Source organism: Scyliorhinus canicula, chromosome 7 (genome assembly GCF_902713615.1).
Source record: "Scyliorhinus canicula chromosome 7, sScyCan1.1, whole genome shotgun sequence".
In the NCBI taxonomy this organism is placed as follows: Eukaryota; Metazoa; Chordata; class Chondrichthyes; order Carcharhiniformes; family Scyliorhinidae; genus Scyliorhinus; species Scyliorhinus canicula.
In genome coordinates, this window is record NC_052152.1 from 45,783,911 (window position 1) to 45,803,258 (window position 19,348).

General features: G+C 44.9%; 1 protein-coding gene across 6 annotated transcripts in view; it reads right to left on the reverse strand.

Annotated features, from left to right (window-relative positions):
• Nucleotides 1-19,348, reverse strand: part of cfap91 (cilia and flagella associated protein 91) — a 157,560-nt gene that overhangs the window by 119,437 nt on the left and 18,775 nt on the right. For all 6 annotated transcript variants that reach the window (XM_038801921.1, XM_038801919.1, XM_038801917.1 and 3 more), the window contains exons 3-5: nucleotides 12,497-12,654; nucleotides 6,023-6,106; nucleotides 2,966-3,022 (exon numbers count right to left, since the gene is read on the reverse strand). In XM_038801921.1, coding sequence (XP_038657849.1) covers nucleotides 2,966-3,022; nucleotides 6,023-6,106; nucleotides 12,497-12,654 — 299 coding nt within the window. The remainder of the gene's footprint in view (nucleotides 1-2,965; nucleotides 3,023-6,022; nucleotides 6,107-12,496; nucleotides 12,655-19,348) is intronic.

A 19,348-nucleotide genomic window follows, 5' to 3' on the forward strand; every position in this document is an offset into this window, starting at 1 on the left:
CTGACGTCATTAGGCGGCCGGCCGCATCATTCTTGGCGCAACGTCCCCGCGGCCGAGAGCTACGGAGCGCCGCTCCTAGCCCCGCCAGGAGGGAGAATAGTGGGCGAGGAGCGGCCTCCGAGGCCGTCGTGAAACTCGGCCGAGTTCACGACGGCCCTCCCGATTTTTCCCGGAAGCGGAGAATTCCGCCCAAGATGCATGAAGAGGGAACAAAGAGGAATAAAAAGTGGATTTTCTCCTTGCACAGATCACCACACTCAAGGATTAGAGAAAGAAAGTGATCAAGAATAATAATGAGATAGACAGAAGCTTTTTCCCAGGGTGGAAAAGTCCATTTCTAGGGGACAAAGGTTTAAGGTGCGAGGGGCAAAGTTTAGAGGAGATGTGCGAGGCAAGATTTTTTACACAGAGGGTGGTGAGTGGCTGGAACTTTCTTCTGGGGGGGGGTGGTAGAAGCAGGTATGATAGCTTCATTTAAGAGGCAAACACATGAATGGGGTGGGAATAGAGGGATACGGAACCTGGAAGTACAGAAGGTTTTAGTTTAGACAGGCATCATGATTGGCACAGGTTTTGTGGGCTGAAGGGCCTGTTCCTGTGCTGTACTGTTCTTTGCTCTTTGTGGCAAGGGGCGAAGGAGTAAGATATCACCCTGGAACCTTATTATACGCGACTCACAAGTTGAAATGCCATTTAATCCACATAGAAAGCAATTAATTAAATTAATAACATAGCAACTGGTCAAATTTTGATTGTTGTAAATGCTTTGTGAGTTACAATGACACGGATGAAGCCAATCTAGTACTCACACTTACAGGAGAAACAAAATAAGACACAGCGCAGTAGAGTTATTATGTCGGGCATCAAATGCTCAATCTCAGCCTCAAGGTAGAGAAATCAATGTTAAATTATTTTAGTTCAGTTAACATATCTAAGTATGTCAACTCTATATGATTTTATAATGAATTCAGTGACACAAGTTCAGCCCATGACTTGGTCTTAGCATCATACTCAAAAATTGACAAGGGAAATTATATCAATAGATGACCATCACTCTCAAAGGACAAATTAGAAATCATGCCCACCTAGGCTAATAGCATGATTGATCACACTGTATGTTGTGGCACCCAAGTTGCCCATTGAGTAGGGAGTAATAATTGTTCTGTTTGGGTAAAACCAAGGGCCAAACAGGATGGACTGAAGAGGGAAATTTGGGGATCTTTAGATATTAGAACCAGTTTAAAACCTATAGCTCCATTATTTACTGGGGAAGTTAAAATCATCATTTCTGATTGTGGGAATTGCTAATTGTAACGAATATCACAAGGACTCAGGCTTTGAGAGGCCAGCTTCAGACAGAGAAACTGCAGATATTAGAATCCAACGTTTATTCTACAATATGTAACAGGGTACGATTGTGATGGCTCCAGTATGTATGCTGATAGCAATAAGGAAGGAGGTGATTGATGGCTACACCCCAGATATCGGGCCACCAATGAGGAATTTGAATGTGATTGGTTAATTATTTTCCTATACTATGCATGATGTAACTGCAATTGATAGTCATGATTGGACATAGACAACTGGTAACATGGATTGGTATATGCCAATTTCTTGTAATCGAATAGTGTAAATGGGCTTTAGAGTGGTTTCACAGGACGGCGCAACATCGAGGGCCGAAGGGCCTGTACTGCGCTGTAATGTTCTATGTATCTTGAAATATAACTGTACTATCATTAAATCTGGGCTTTTCTGGTGCCCCAAGTTGGAATGCCAATAGCCCTCACTATAGCTTGTAAATAAAGACTAGTTTTTACAAGAGTCTTCGGCTGGTCTCTCATGAGCACGAGGGTCAAGTATACTACAGTACAATTTCCCCCTCTACACATGCACATCCACAATTTTAATTGCTACTATTTGTACCTGTGCCTTCTGTTGCCTGGAGCTTAAACTTTGGAATTCCCTCCCTAAGCCTCTGGTCTCTACTTCTCACTCCTCCTTTAAGATGCTCCTTTTAACTTTGACTCTTTAACCAGGTTTTTTGTCATATTGGTCTCTTTTTGTGACTTGGTGCCAAATTTTATTTGAAACCCAATACTATAAGCACTTCATGATGCTTTACTATATCAAATATGCTATTGTTACGGATGTCTGGTTAGCTCTCAACAGTGTTTCAGAGACTGGATGGAGAGGACAATATTTTTTTTAAGTTTGAAGACGGTACAGAAAGATTCTTTCTAGGAGTGATAAGAAATAGGGCTTGGTTATTTTCATAGAATCATAGAATTTACAGTGCAGAAGGAGGCCATTCAGCCCATCGGGTCTGCACCAGCTCTTGGAAAGAGCACCCTACCCAAGGTCAACAACTCCACCCTATCCCCATAACCCAGTAACCCCACCCAACACTAAGGGCAATTTTGGACACTAAGGGCAATTTATCATGGCCAATCCACTTAACCTGCACATCTTTGGACTGTGGGAGGAAACCGGAGCCCCGGAGGAAACCCACGCACACACGGAGAGGATGTGCAGACTCCGCACAGACAGTGACCCAAGCCGGAATCGAAACTGGGACCCTGGAGCTGTGAAGCGATTGTGCTATCCACAATGCTACCGTGCTGCCCCTAAATAAATAAGCCCCTTTTATAAATAAACTTTATTAAAACAAAGAAAAAATATTTAAACTTTCAAACTTGAATTTGTACCCTGTAAGATTAAATCTCAGGAACAACATTTCTAGCAATAAAACATAGTAAGCAGCAGATGACTTTTCACAAGATAATGTTTCTCAATCAAATTGCTTACTTTCATTAAATTACTTGTCTAGTCGAAGAACAGAAACTATTTTCACACGTAAACTCAATTGATTCAGTTACTTCCCTTCCTACCACCCTTCTTTCGAAAAAGGGTTATATGACAAGCCAGAGGTATCATTAAGCTCCATAAAACATTAACAGGAACTTACTTTGATATGTCCAGAACTGCATTCACAGGTAACTGTTGTACAAAGGGAATAGTAGGTCTGTAAAGTGGGCAGAAAATATAACCATTAAAAATTGCAATGCAAGACTGATGGCATGAACCAAAAATTAATATTTTTAAAAAAGCAAAATACGTCAAACAGATGTCAAATCTTTTCTCTCTTCATCATTTAGTCACCTCCCACCCAATTTCTTTGCCCATCAGAGCAAAACAATCATCTTATTGACTTCCAAATGTAATACACAAACGGCCAACAAGACGTACATTAATGCAGAATTGGAATGATCTGGTCAGTTTCCATACCATGTCCTTTGAAAACAAAATATTCCATTATTTGGCTTTGTTCTTCCAATTGGAAATTGGCTGAATATACTCAACAACAAACTAAAGTTTTTTTAGTACCAATACCTGTATCTGGATTTTGAGTCCGGAGTTCTTTTTAGAAAATAGCAAATACGATTGCATCCAAGATATATTTGCATGCAAATAGGGGGCGCGATTCTCTGCCCCCCACGCCGGGTGGGAGAATAGCGGGAGGGTCTCCCGACATTTTTCACGCCTTCCTGCTATTCTCCCCCCCCCCCCCCCCACGCCCGACCCACGCCACAAATCGCCGCTCGCCGTTTTTTTTACAGCGAGCGGCGATTCTCCGAGGCCGATGGGCCGAGCGGGCCGGGCCTTCACGCAGTTTCAACACGGCAGCAAACACACCTGCTCGCTGCCGTCGTGAAACAGGCGCCAGATGCCCGTTTGGGGCATCTGGGTGCCCGATTGGCACGGCAGTACCACGTCTTGCGGGGCGGCGGAGGGAAAAGACGGCAACTGTGCATGCGCGGGTTGGCGGTGTCCAACCTGCGCATGCGCAGCCGACGTCATCGGCCGCGTCAGCCGGCGTGACGCACAGGGCCGCGCTCCTAGCCCCACCCGGGGGGGGGGAGAATCGGTCACGGCCTGTCCCACGGCAGCCTTTACGATTCTCCGCATTTGCGAAGAGAGAAAGTTGACCGGTGATGATTTAACCTGAGGGTTATCAAGCCTCAAGTGGGGGACAAGGTTGGGTCGATGAGGCCTTTATGGATAACCTGGATATAGATTAAATAATACAGATAAGCACACTGCTGAGTTGCTGTATGCCTCAGCAGGGGTCTCAAGTTCATGCAAGACCAGCATCAATTGAAGTTAAACTTGAAGCCAAACAGCACCATCTGAAGATGAGGCGATTTTTGGATGAAGCAGGTGCTGGAATTGCTTAATGGGAGAGTCACTGAACACGAAACAGTAGAATGGATATATTGCAACAGAGCAGTTCAGTATGCTCTGATGCAACACTTGATACAAGAGGCTACCATATTTTAATGGATGGTCTCCCTATACAGCAGCAGGCTCCACAGTGTGGGAAAAATGCCTATACAGAGCGAAGTGGCCCTTAGTTGGCCACTTAAGTGCGTCACTTGGGCTCTCGGTGGGTGGCCTGTCTGCCATCTTTCCTGCTGCTGCAATTTTGCCATAGCATTCCTGCATGCCAACCTATCAAAAAAGTTGATACAATTCAGCCCACAATCTCTGGATTGCAAGGTCAGTATCCTAACAACTACATTATTATACCTTATACATCTGTGCCAGCTTTCCTTTTTTATCATCACATTTGTTTGCTCGTGGCAGACATTTCAGTGCTTCATGGTAATCATGTAGCATTAATAGATTATCAGTTATGTGGTTACTAGAGACTGATTAAATGTGTATGCTTTGCATTGGTACTTGGGAATCTACTTCTCATCCCAGTTCAGTGCTTACTCTTTGTTTTACAGCTAACCTGAGATTCCAGATAATCATCCCATCCTCACTACAGTGCTACATTCCATGTCCAAGTGTTTCATTTCCTGCTGAATACTTATCTTCTTTGTCCACCTTAGTGCTTTTTCCTGATTCACATGCTCTGTTCCCCATTTTGATAGTGCTCTGCTTCCTCTCCATTTCTACTCTATTACAGAGTACTGCTCTCTGTAACCATGTGCACCATTCTATCCTCTGCCATCTGGCTAAATCCCATTCTATAGATCCCATTCCTGCTCGGTCTTCCTTCAGCAAACCATACTGTGATTCTAACTTCTACTCTGGCTTCTAGTTAAAACTAAACTCAAAAAAACTATTTTCCCTAAAAGTGGCCCCCGGTTGCCAAGCAACAGCTCATTCTTTCACCAATCTCTTATTTCCTTTATATGTTGTAAACCCTCTCAGCACAATAGAAACACAGTTTGAACAGAAACCAATCACCTCCTCCCCCATACATGCAAACACCTTTGTTTAATATGAATCGTACAAGAGTTGTACCCTTTCTTACATAAAGATACTAAATTAAACCCAACTGAATCTATACCTGTGGCGACTTGAGGAAATAGAACGATACAGCGCAGTACAGGCCCTTCGGCCCTCGATGTTGCACCGACATGGAAAAAAAACTAAAGGCCATCTAACCTACACTATGCCCTTATCATCCATATGCTTATCCAATAAATTTTTAAATGCCCTCATTTGAAATACTGCGGCGACTTCTTGTATGTAACCAAAAGGGGTCAATTGAGAACAAAGCAACGGTTAACTATATGCAGCCACCGAGTTCTCTGAAACAGATAGTGTTCAACTCCCGTATCCATACTGCCTGAGCCCCTGGTCCCAGGGCCCTGTGGTGTTCCCCATTGGTTGGGATTCGCGTGCTCACACACACGATAGTCCACGGTCGTGGACTGCGATGGATCGCCCCTCAAAGGGGTCAAGCTACCACAATACCTTATTTCTAATATTTAACAATACAAATAAAGATAATTTAAAACCTCCTCTGCTTTTCTGTCTGCAGCTCTTGAACAGTTGGAATAGCATAATACTAGAGATGTTAATGGCACATTTCAAATTCAAATTATTCAGTAATTCAAATTAAGCAACATGAACAACATGAGAATACAGTAAGATTCTTCATTTATTATTCATGCTGCCTTTTACAAATATACTTGCAAACAAAAACAAATGTTTTTAGTTATCTTACCTTGTGAAGTACTTGTACCGGTTCTTACCAGTCACTTGCGGATCTTGCTGCATTTGTAACTGCATTCTAAGAGAAGGGTCATGTCTGGGAAGAAAAGGATGTTATTGCTTAATGGGTTTGAATCAATTTAGCTGTTTCTTGATGTAAAAGACAAAAAAAAAATTCACTCAAAAGCATTATCTAATCATAGACTGGTATCAATATACTTTATTAATAAATCTTGTCAAAATACTTTACATTGACGTTTTAAAAACAATAGTCTTGCTGAATTAAGACCGCAAGACATAGGAGCAGAATTACACCACTCGGCCCATCGAGTCTGCTCCGCCATTCAATCATGGCTGATATTTTCTCATCCCCATTCTCCTGCCTTCTCCCCATAACCCCTGATCCCCTTATTAATCAAGAACTTATCTATCTCGGTCTTAAAGACACTCTGATTTGGGCTCTACAGCCTTCTGCAGCAAAGAGTTCCACAGATTCACCACTCTTTGGCTAAAGAAATTCCTCCTTATCTGTTTTAAAGGATCGCCCCTTCAGTCTGAGGTTGTGTCTTCTGGTTCTAGTTTTTCCTACAAGTCGACATGTCCACTCTATCCAGGCCTCTCAGTATCCTGTTAGTTTCAATAAGATCCCCTCTCATCCTTTTAAACTCCAATGAGTACAGACCCAGAGTCCTCAACCACTCCTCATGATGACAAGTTCTTCATTCCAGGGATCATTCTTGTGAACCTCCTCTGGACCCTTTCCAAGGCCAGCACATCCTTCCTTAGATACGGAGCCCAAAACTGCTCACAGTACTCCAAATGGGGTCTGACCAGAGGTTTATATAGCCTCAGAATTACATCCCTGCTCTTGCATTTTTTTTTCTTTTTATAGTGCAGAAGGAGGCTATTCGGCTCATCAAGTCTGCACTGGCTCTTGGAAAGAGCACCCCACCCAACCCCACACCTCCATCCTATTCCCATAACCCAGTAACCTCACCCAACACAAAGGGCAATTTTGGACACAAAGGGCAACTTAGCATGGCCAATCGACCTAACCTGCACATCTTTGGACTGTGGGAGGAAACCGGAGCACCCGGAGGAAACGCACACACACTCGGGGAGAACGTGCAGACTCCGCAGACAGTGACCCAAGCTGGGAATCAAACCTGGGACCCTGGAGCTGTGAAGCAATTGTGCTAACCACTATGCTACCGTGCTGCCCATCTTAATATGAATGCTAACATTGCATTTGCCTTCCTAACTGCCGACTGAACCTGCATGTTAACCTTAAGGAAATCGTGAACAATGACTCCCAAGTCCCTTTGTGCTTCTGATTTCCTAAGCATCTTCCCATTTAGAAAATAGTCTATGCCTCCATTCCTCCTTCCAAAGTGCATAACCTCACACTTTTCCACATTGTATTCAATCTGCCACTTCTTTGCCCACTCTCCTAGCCTGTCCAAGTCCTTCTGCAGCCCCCCTGCTTCCTCAATACTACCTGTCCCTCTGCATATCTTTGTATCGTCTGCAAACGTAGCAACAGTTCCTTCAGTTCCTTCTTCCAGATCATTAATGCATATTGTGAAAAGTTGTGGTCCCAGCACCAACGCCCAAGGCACACCACCAGTCACCGGCTGCCATCCTGAAAAGACCCCTTTATCCCCACTCTCTGCCTTATGCCAGTCAGCCAGTCCTCTATCCATGCTAGGATCTTACCCTTAACACCATGGGCTCTTAACTTCAACAGATTTGTCAGACATGACGTCCCCTTGACAAAGCCATGCTGACTCAGTCCTATTTTATCATGCACTTCCAAGTACTCCACGATCTCATCTTTAATAATGGACTCTAAAATCTTACCAAGATATAATTTCCCTTCTACTGCCTCCCTCCCTTCTTAAAGAGGGTGTTACATTAGCCATTGTCCAGTCCTCTGGGACTTGCCCCACCTCCAGTGAGTCCTGAAAGATCACACCAATGCCTCCACAATCTATATTGGAAAAAAAACTTTTCCTATCTTCTTTTATAATATTAGCTAGCTTGCACTCATATTTCATCTTCTTCCCCCTGATTTATTTGTTAGTTGTCCTCTGCTCACTTTTAAAGGCTTCCCAATCCTTCGGCTTCTCACTAATCCTCGCCGCTTTGTATGCTTTTTCTTTTGCTTTTATGCTGTCCTTGACTTCCCTCGTCAGCCATGGATGCCTCGTCCTCCCCTTAGCACGTTTCCTCCTCCTTGGGATGAATTTCTGTTGTGCCTCACAAATAACCCCCAAAACTCCTGCCATTGCAGTTCTACTATCTTCCCTGCTAGGCACCTCTTCTAATCAACTCTGGCCAACTCCTCCCACACGACTTTGTTGTTACCTTAATTTAATTGTAATACCATCACGTCAGATTCCAGTTTCTTCCTCTCAAACTTCAGGGTAAATTCTGTCATATTGTAGTCACTGCACCCTCAGGGTTTCTTCACCTTAAATCCCAAATCCAGAATTGCCTGTTCCCTAGTAGGTTCTGTCACAAGCTGCTCCAATAAACCATCTCTTAGACATTCCACAAATTCTGTTCCTTGGGATCCACTACCAACCTGATGTTCCTAGTCCACCTGCATATTGAAGTCCCCCATGATTATTGTAATATTGCCCTTTTTATATGCCTTTTCTACCTCCCGATTTATTTTCTGCCCCACATCCTGACTACTGCTCGGGGGCCTGCACACAACTCTCATCAGGATCTTTTTATCTTTGCGATTCCTCAACTCTACCCACACAGATTCAAAGCTTCTCATCCTACATCGCTTAGACTACAGTGAAGGAGGAGGCCATTTGGCCCATCGGGTTTCACCGACCCTCTGAAAGGGCCCCACCTTATTCCAGTAACCCTATCTAACCTTTTGGATACTAAAGGGCAATTTAGAATGGCCGATCCACCTAATCTGCACATTTTTGGACTGTGGGATGAAACCGGAGCACCCGGATGAAACCCACGCAGACATGGGGAGAAAGTGCAAACTCCATGCGACAGTCACCCGAGGCTGGAATTGAACCCAGGTCCCCGGCACGGTGAGGCAGCAGTGCTAACTACTGTGCCGCATCTTGCTGTCAATTTAATTTCATTCCTTACTAACAGTCCAACTTCACCGCCCCCTTTGCCCATCTGCCTGTCCTTTCAATAGGACACATACCCTTGGATATTCAGATCCCAGCCCTGATCTCCTTGCAGCCGTGACTGTGATGCCCCCAACATCTTACCGGCCAATTTCAATGTGCGCAACAAGTTCATTTACCTTGTTCCGTATACTGCGTGCATTTAGATACAACATCCTCAGTCCTGCATTGATCACCTCCCTTCTCACACCGGAGGTTAGATTCCTGCCACCTTCTATACTCTGTTCTATTACGTGGTCTGGAAACTTTACTAATCTCTCCTGAGCCCTCGGTTCCTTTAACTTTTTGAAAGCCCTCGTCATTAACCTGCACTTCTCATTTAACTTTGATTTTCTAATTCTCCATATAACTGAACCCCCTCCCCCAATCCCGCCCACTATTTGGTTTCAAGCCCTATCTACAGCACTAGTTACGCGATTCGCCAGAACTCTGGTCCCGGCATGATTCAGATGAAGACCGTCCCAATGGAACATCTCTCTTCTCCAGTACTGGTGCCAATGTCCCATGAATTCAAATCCATTCCTCCCACACCAATCTTTGAGCCACGTATTTACCTCCTTAATGTTATTGACCCTGTGCCAATTAGCTTATGGCTCAGGTAGTAATCGAGAGATTATTACCTTTTTGGTTCTGCTATTTAATTTAGCTATTTAATTTAGCTAATTTAATTTAATTTAGCTCCTAGCTGTTCATATTCCCTTAGCAGAACCTCTGTCCGAGTTCTATCCATGTCGTTGGTACATATGTGGACCACGATAACTGGATCTTTACTCCCACTCCAAGTTCCTCTGCAGCCCAGATGAGATAGACCGAACGCGAGAACCAGGCACAACCTTCGGGATTCTCAATCCTGATACAGAGAACAGTGTCAATGCCCCTAATTATACTATCCCCAATTATACTATCCCCAATTACGACCATATTTCTTTTCTCTCCCACCACTTGAATGGCTCCCTGTACCATGGTACCATGGTCAGTTTGCTCATCATCCCTACAATCCCTGTTCCTGTCCACACAGGGAGCAAGAATCTCGAACCTGTTGGACAAGGACGAGCCACACCCTCCTGTCCCTCACCACTGACCAAATTAAAGATATTTAATCGAAGGGATGTGATTGCCTCCTGGAACACAGTGTCCAGATAACTCTCCATCTCCCTGATGTGTTGCAGCGTCCAAAGCTCAGAAACCAGCTCACGAACTCCGAGCCGGAGTTCCTCAAGCGACCAACACTTACGACAGCTGTGGTCACTGGGGACCACAATGGGGTCCACCAACTCTCACATCATGCAGGGACAACACATCACCTGGCCCTCTATGCTTTATTTAATTAATTATTTTTTTATTTGTTTTTTTAATTTAAACTTTTAAAAAATATATTTCTCCATATTACTTCAGTCTGAAATCAATTTTATAACTTGTAATTTAAAATGGATTTTCAAATTTAGCACAGCTTCCCTATTAGCCAATCAAATCACAGCCATCCTGAAATGTCACTTTTCAGTTTTTTCAATCAGATTTTGATGTCAGTTTCAGTGAGACACGAGGAGCTCACCACTTCCCCCCCACACTCCCTTCCCCGTGCTCTCCCACTCATCCCTTTCCCACACACTCCCTTCCCTGCGCTCCCCCGCTCAACCCTTCCCCCCACACTCCCTTCCCCGTGCTCTCCCGCTCATCCCTTCCCCACACCCTCCCTTCCCCGCGCTCCCCCACTCACCCGTTCCCCACACCCACCCATCGCAGCTCCCCAAGTGAAGGCCAGAATCCCGGAGGTAAGTTTTTTTTATAGCATTTACCTTCCCCACTGTACTCTGAGTTTTTCCCACTCACAGCTCACAAAGTGAGCAATTAGTTTTCTCTGAACTGCTAACCCTTATTTCACATAGTACCCTTATAAGACAACAGAGAAGATTTTCATGCCATTAGCTTTAGCTACATTCAAACTGAGGCCAGAAAGAGAAAACGGGCTAACCCATCCATTCAGCACAAATCTCCTATCATTTTCTTTCCTGTCTCCTTCATTGATAGTTTGAAGTTTGAAGCTCAATGACATGAAAGGGACTGGCTGAGATGAGTTTTACACTGAACAATTTGATAAAACATTACTTAATACACAGTTTGCCCCCACACACACTGGTCTGGAATTTCCTTGGGGTTTCTCTTAATCTCCCACTGTACCTTCAAATGAAGAACACAAGAACTCCCAGATATATTGGTGCAGTTAAAAATGGCCCTAAGTGAGGGCCATTTAATGGCAGGGTGGGGATTTTGCCACCTTTCCATTTACACCCCATTAAGTTTGGAACAGGAAGACTCATGGATGGCCTTCCCGTCCCACTGCTAGTTGAGGCCTTAAGTGGGCAATTAATGCCAATGGACCACATCCAACACTGCTGGTATTCAACCTGCGGTAGGCAGAGGAGCGGCCATGTAGGAGCCTACAAAGAAAACAAGTGGGTCCTGGAGGGGAGAAGATGTCCCTTGTTGCCGGTATTGAGTGCCTGATTGACGGATCCAGCATCAGCAAGAGGGACCTGTTGAAAACCACGCCAGTGCCCTAGCTGCAAACCTTACACCCCTCTCCTGCAACACACATCCTCAATCATTGTGGACCAGGGCCCCTTGCTGCTCCTGGGCGTTTGATGGCTACATTGCTGACCGCTGCACTGCTTCTGCTGGCGCTGCCTGAAATAGACCGCTGCCAGCCACAATGGGCAGCATGGGAGCAAAATGGTTAGCAATGTTGCTTCACAGTGCCAGGGACCGACGTTCGATTCCTAGCACTGTCTGTGCAGAATCTGCACGTTCTCCCAGTGTCTGTGTGGGTTTCTTCCCGGTGCTCCAGTTTCCTCCCACAAGTCCCGAAAGACATGCTTGTTAGGTGAATTGGACATTCTGAATTCTCCCTCAGTGTACCGTACAGGCCCACAGTGTGACGACAAGGAGATTTTCACAGTAACTTCATTGCAGCGTTAATGTAAGCCTACTTGTGACTATTAAAGATTATTATTATTAACTGGCCAGTGGGTTTTGGGGCGAGACCTCTGTCGTCAGGGTCCTTGCTCCCGGGAAAGCCCATCACAGCCCGATGGGCACTGAAAGGACGCGACGCGAAATCTCGCCGCTCTTCAGCTAGCAAGCGAGAGCCCTGTCGCCTGCATTAAATGCCATCCACAATATTAAATGTTTTTTGCAGTAGTTACAATTTTTCAAACAATGTGCTCTTCAATTATGTTTTAACTCCAGTTATAAGATTTGCTTAAAGTAAGATATATGTGGAATTGACTATTTAGTATATCTAGAAAGAACATTGCAATTACTCTGCTAGATGCTTGATGGCTTCTTGTTTTCTCTCTCCATATCCTCGCCAGCGTTGATCAACAAATTTCGGGACAGGGTCATTGGGATCAAGCTGAATGGTGTAGCCTGGGAATCGTTGCAAATTACTGAACATGGTTTTATAGTCAGTTACTTTTTTCTGTATGACAGAAAGAAATATACAAAAATTGATTGCTAAGTCCAAAGGCAATTATTCAAAGCACACTCTAATGTAAATATATGAATATGAAAATATTATATTGATATTTCATATTGATGTATCATACAAAGGTAAATTAGCAAGAGAAATCAATGTAGTAAACTTTTCTGCACTCTTCAAAGGGCTACCGTTAACAATTGGTGGCAATAAATTGTAGTTACTTAATTTATTCTTCTTTAAAAATCAATCAATAATTTTCGGCTTATTCCATCATTCAGCATCTTACTACTTCTTTACAAACATTCTATCTGCCAGGTGGCATTTTATAACTTTTATATCTAATATGGTTTGCACTTGTGGTCTCCTGTATGCATATTGTTTTAAAAAAACAGGAAATGCACTTCTAATCTGCAGAAATTACTATCAAGCTTGTTGAAATCTTGATATGATAATGGCATTACTGGAAGACAGCACAATACGCAGGCACATTTTCAAATACAACCATGCATCTCAAGAAACGCAGTGACGGGTTAGTGCTTGTGATAATCTGAAACATTTGAATGGACATTAGCATACAAAACAGATATATTACATGTGTTTAAGTGGAAGAAAAAGCAATAGCTTCCCGCTTGACCAATTAAAGAGAGCACGCATTAACACAGTGAAAAAGATATTCAATAAATAGTGGATACCAGCAATATGGCAAAACAGTGAGAAGATTCTAGACACTGTCAGTAAAACGGCAGTACAAAGTTTTTGATGTGTTTCCACTGGTACTAAATCATCCTTTCCTTGGATGGATCTAATTGAATGTGCAAGGCCAGATTTCAGCAAGTTTCACTTTTGGCTGAGTATCCATCCTGGGAGGGAGGGAAATCATGTCAGTCGACGATAGATAAAGATAATGGCCACAAGCACAATTCAAAATTTATAGAGAGACAGAGGGAGAGGGAGAGAGTGTAGTTGCACCTGAACATGAAAAGTAATGGCGGATGTAAATGCAGACCTGGGAGAACTATAGTGACCAAAGAATGTGACTCTCGCACATGGGAAATCCAAGGTCATTGATGATGCAGCTGAAGATGGTTGGGTCTAGGACACTCATGGGACTCCTACAGTCATGTCCTGGGACTGAAATTATGGGCCGCCAACAACCACAACCATGTCCTTTGCGCTAGGTATGACTCCAACCAGTGGATTCACAAATCAGAAAGGATCTTTGTAAATGTAATGTCCTTTATGTCCCTCACAGTTGCTGACCTCTTGCAGAAAATAGCATTACAAAGCAGCTGGGCATCTCTAGAGGGCTCTTCAACTAACTGATTCACTCATACCATCATGGCATCTTTCTTACCCAAGTACCAAGCCACTTGGAATGAAGGTACTGCTGAGTCAAATAGGGTATCACAAAGTGAATCACAGAGCAACAGTGAGCAAGAGATGCTGGGAGAATGTTGATTAAAAAATCTTCTTGTGGTTGCAAAGCCCAAGGAAGAAAATATCTCCAGGTCCACTCTTTAAAACATTGATCATATGTGCTGGCAGTAGATCAGTGTCCTTTCATACAGTGCAAATTATGGAAATAACCTTCTCAAAGTAATAAACTAGGTTAAAATGTGAAAAATGAGTTTGGCACAAGGGGTGAACAAGTCGCAGTATGGCACAATGAAGTGACAAATGGTAGTTAGCAGATACATTTCTGACAATTCAACGTATTTGGGTATTTCATCAAAGGAGATCTTAAATATGGTGATTAATGTTTTGAAATACTCTCCCATTGAAGATTTTGAAAGCATTACAGATTGGCTGAACAGTTATCGGACAGAAACATAAGGAATTGTGAAGGATTTTAATGTGTCACTCAAATGGAGGGTACTCTTTTTATTTGAACAAGTTATTTCTGATCTTTTGCCAGACATCATATGCTTCTGACAACAGGTTGTAATCGTCTACATCTTCTCTTTCCAGGGGTTCAGTGCCGTGAGGAGGAGATTGTTCTGCAACATCTTTACCGTCTTCATTTTCTGTGCATAAAATTTTCAATCATTTAGAAATGACCACATTTTGCTGTATGCAACACATCATTAAAATGCTGGATTATATTCCAAGGCTTCCTCTGAGCTGTCCAGGCACTGAAAACAGGACTTGAGAATTCCAACTGACAGTTCTACAATGATCCTGGCAGAGTCCAAAACTTGGCTGAATTGGTCACTATTACAAAAGCAAAATACTGTAGACACTGGAAATCTGAAATAAGAACAGAATATGCTGGAAATGCAGAGCAGATGAAGTAGCATCTGTGGAGACTAAGAGTTAACATTCAGATTGATGACCTTTCATCAGAACTGAAGATAGAAAAGTAATAGGTTTTAAGCCAGGTAGAAGGATGGAGGGGGCAGGAGAACAGAACAGAAGGTCTGTGATAGGATGGAGGGCAGGAGAGATTAAAGTAAGGGAAGAGTCAAGGATGGGCTAGGTGAAGGTGAGAGAAGGGTTGATATTGGAAACAAAGTCATTGATATTTTCCAGTTCATGGTAAGGACAGGAGGCAGCACTGATAGAATCATCAATGTACTGGAAAAAGAGATGAGGGAAGGGGGTCGACAAAAGGCCAGGCATAGGATAACCAGAGCCAAGCCTTTTATTTGGCGGAAATGGGTGGAGTTGAAGGAGAAGAAGCTTAACCAGGTAGAACAGGGTGGTGGAGGATGGAGACTGGTTGGGTGTCTGTTTGAGGAAGAAGCAAAGAGCTAAAAGGCCATTTGGTGGGGGATGGAGGTGTAGAGGAGTTGACAGTCCATAGTGAAGAGAAAATGGTTAGGGCCAGGAAACTGGAAATTGTTGAAGTGATGTAGTGCATTGGAGATTCCACAAGGGGAGAAAAATTGATCCTTTTTGTGGGACATGTGGAACATTCGTTATTCCAGTAGGAATCAACTCAGCAAAGTGAAAAACACATCCTTGGCCTGTCTGAAGGAACACTGAATCATTAATTGACTGATGTGATAATGCTACCAGAAATCACTCTGAAGCATCTGGATGCACAAAGGTACTGTCAAAACGACAGTCAAAGTAGTGAGATTCCCTAATTGAAAGAGGTTGCAGGTGAGGTTCGAAGGGCTGGCACATGGTTCGATGGTGTCAGGCTGAATATACAAACTTCAGACACTCCCTATATGAATGGTCCTCTGTGATACAAATTCCTATAGGTTGGGTGTTGATTGTGCTGTGTTCTCCCAGCATTGATCCTTTCCTCCACCATGTTAAACCTCCTCTCTTTAAAAGTCAGGAACAAAGGTAGCCGCAGAGATAAATTCATTATTTAATTATGATGAGTATCCTTTAAATTCTTAGCAATTTCTACATAATTCCTACAAATGTTCAAATCCTGTAGTTTCAAGAGAATAAAGCCCAAATAAAATCAACTTCGGACCTGTCACCTTCTTGATCTCTTCCTGCTTGTGAGTAATCTTTACAGTTGCTCTAGTTTTTAGGTACAGCAAATGGGCAGAAAGGCAGAGTAATAAGAGACAACTTGACCATGCCTCTGCCCACTTCATTCAATTGCAGTTGTGGCTCATCTAGCACACATCAGAATCAGAGCAGGTCATGCGAAGAAAACTCTGGTGGACATTTTTAAAGACAGTATTTCACCTCATTTTACTTGCCAGCCTGACCTGTGCCATCGATAAATGAGCAGTTTTCTTAAAGAAAATCAAGAGCAGTGTCCAAGAGAACCAAAAGGATTTGCCATGTGGAAGGGGAAATAGAATATAGGCAGCTGTCTCAATTATTGTTGTATGCATTTATGAAGCATCTCAACTTCCAGTGGTGGCATGTAGGAGGAAGTCACATGTTGAGTGGCTCCTGCTCGAGGCTTGATGTTTTAGAATTTAATGCCCAGTCCCTAGGGCAATTTTTCAAAAATAAATGCTGGAAGACATAAGAAAGGAGAGGATGTCACAAAAACCAAAAGAAAGCCGCTGTGAAGAAGGGGGCGAGTGAAGGTTTGCCGTTGAGCGAAAGGGTCAGCTTGGCAACTGGAAAGGTGGTGGAGGCTGGGTCGCTGGGTGGGGCTGCACTGCTCATGGCAGAAAAGATGACTGAGGTGATGTCTTTGGAATTCAAGAAACAGTTTGCAAAGCACATAGAGGTGACGAGGAAGGAGATGATGGCAGCATTAAAGGTGCTGGTGGAAGAGACCATTTCCCCGATTAAGGCAGCAGTGTCGAAGACATCGGCTGAGGTGCAGAAGCAGGGTGAGAAACTGAAGGGAGTGGAGGAGAACTTGTCACAAAACAGCGATCAGCTCACCACGATGGTGAGGAGCTGCAGACGGTGGTCGAGACCAACAAAGGTCTGCGAGCCAAGGAAAACAGATCTCGGCGGCAAAATCTGAGGAACGTGGGCCTGTCTGAAGGGGTGAAGGGCCCGAGGACGACTGAATACTTTGTCAAGATGTTAGCAGAGTTGTTGGGGGAAGAGGGAAGATCTCTCTCGGTTCGAACTGGATTGGGCTCATCAGTCGTTGAGGCCCAAACCAAAAGGGAATGAGCCGCCAAGAGTGGTGATTATTTGTTTCCACAGGTACCACGTGAAGGAAAAGGTCCTGAGTTGGGCAAAGCAGAAGCGGGAGGTGCAGTGGGCTGGAGCTGGTCTATGTATTTACCAGGACTTTACTGTGGAGTTGGCGAGGAGGCGGGCGTCCTTCGGCGGAGTTAAGATCCAGCTAAGTTGAGAGTGAGTTTCAACTCCAAAGACCTTTATTTTGAGACGATGGAAATGGTGGAGGTGTTTGTGAAGGCAGAGGGACTGGGGCCAGTGAATGGGAGTGTGGAGAGAGGGGAGGGGACTACGGCCATTGGAGCCTGGTCGAATAGGTTTCGATGTACCAAGATGATGCAAAACGTGGGGGGAGGGGACCGATACTGGGTGGTGTTTTCGAGAGGAAGTGGGGGGGGGGGGGGGGGGGGGGTGTGTGTGTGTGTGTGACTCTGGGAGGTGGAGGGAGGAGTTTGATGGGAACAATGGGACGGGGCAGGCCAGGCCCAGGGGGCAGGGCCTGGAGTTATGATGATGGCAGATAGGAGGGGCAGGGTGTGAGAGACACTTGGTCAGGATAGTTCCGTGGAATGAGAGGGGTTTGGGAGGGCTAGTAAAGAGGTCAAGGGTGTTTGCACACCTAAAAAGCTTAAAAAGGTCGAAGTTGTCATCCTACAGGAGACACATCTGAGGGTGAAAGATCAGGTGAGGCTCAGGAAGGTCTGGGCAAATCAAGTATTTCATTTGGGGTTCAACAGCAGGGCATGGATGGCAGTGGAAAATACCTCACCCAGGTAAGAAAGTGAGGTTCCAGATGGGGAAGGTGGCAGCGGATCAATAGGGTAAATATGTGATAGTAACAGGGGCATTAGAGGGGAGGTCGGTGGCATTGGCACATGTGTATGGCCCTAACTGGGATGATGTGAGGAAGGTGTTTGGGGCCATTCAGAACTTGGATTCTCACAAACTAATAGTGGGATGGGATTGGAATTTGGTAAAGAGCCAAGGTTGGACAGGACAGATTACAAAATTACAAAAGATTTAAGGACAAATTGGTACGGCTGATGGCAGGAATGTTTGAGGCGGTAAGGGGGAAGGGGGTGCTACCACAAACATTGGGGCAAGCCTCAATCTCCTTGTTGTTAAAAAAGGATAAGGACCCGACAGAGTGTGGGTTGTACAGATCTATATCACTACTGAATGTTGACGTGAAGGTACAGTGGAATATAGGGGGCTGGATTCTCTGCACCCAGATGCTGTAATTGCTTTCAGCGCCGGGGCGGAGAATCCATTTCTGCGCACGAATCAGGACCTGCGGTGGTTCCCCGATTCGCCCGGCCCAAAAAAGCAGCGAACTCGATGCCGCGTATCACCTTCCTGCGGCCATTGCTGGAAGCCCACCCCGCCAATCTCTGCACCCAACCAGCCAGAGCCCCTACGGTGTGGACCACTCATGGTGTAGCCGTTCGGGATACTCACCTGTCGGCTGCGGACTCAGTCCGCGGCCGCCATGGTCGGGGCGGGCCGATCGGAGGGCAGGGGGGCCTCACACGGGTCGGGGCAATTTGTGGGCGAGCGGTCAGGGTTGGGCGCGCGGCCATTTGGGTGTACTATTTACATATATGCATAGCATTTACAGTGCAGAAGAAGACCATTCAGCCCTTCGAGTCTGCACCGGCCCTTGGAAAGAATACCCTACCCAAGCCCACACCATCCCCGTAACCCAATAACCCCAACCAAACTTTTTGAACACCAAGGGCAATTTAGCATGGCCAATCCACCTAACCTGCACATCTTTGGACTGTGGTGGAAACCAGAACACCCGGAGAAAACCCACGCAAACACGGGGAGAATGTGCAGACTCCACACAGACAGCGGCCCAAGCCGGGAATCGAACCTGGGACCCTGGAGCTGTGAAGCAACTGTGCTAACCACTTTGCTACCGTGTTGCTCCTGGGGCTTTGGGAGGTCCAACTCCGCGGTCTGAGTCTGCCATGGAACACAGCACGCCCGCTGGAGGCTGGTGTCGTGCGCACGTGCAGCCTGATGTGCGGGGCCCGTATCTGCAGCTAAAGCTGCTAATTTCACACCTGGTCCCTGCTTGCCCCTGCAGGGCCTTTTCACGCCAGTTTTTCTGGCGTGAAAGGCCACT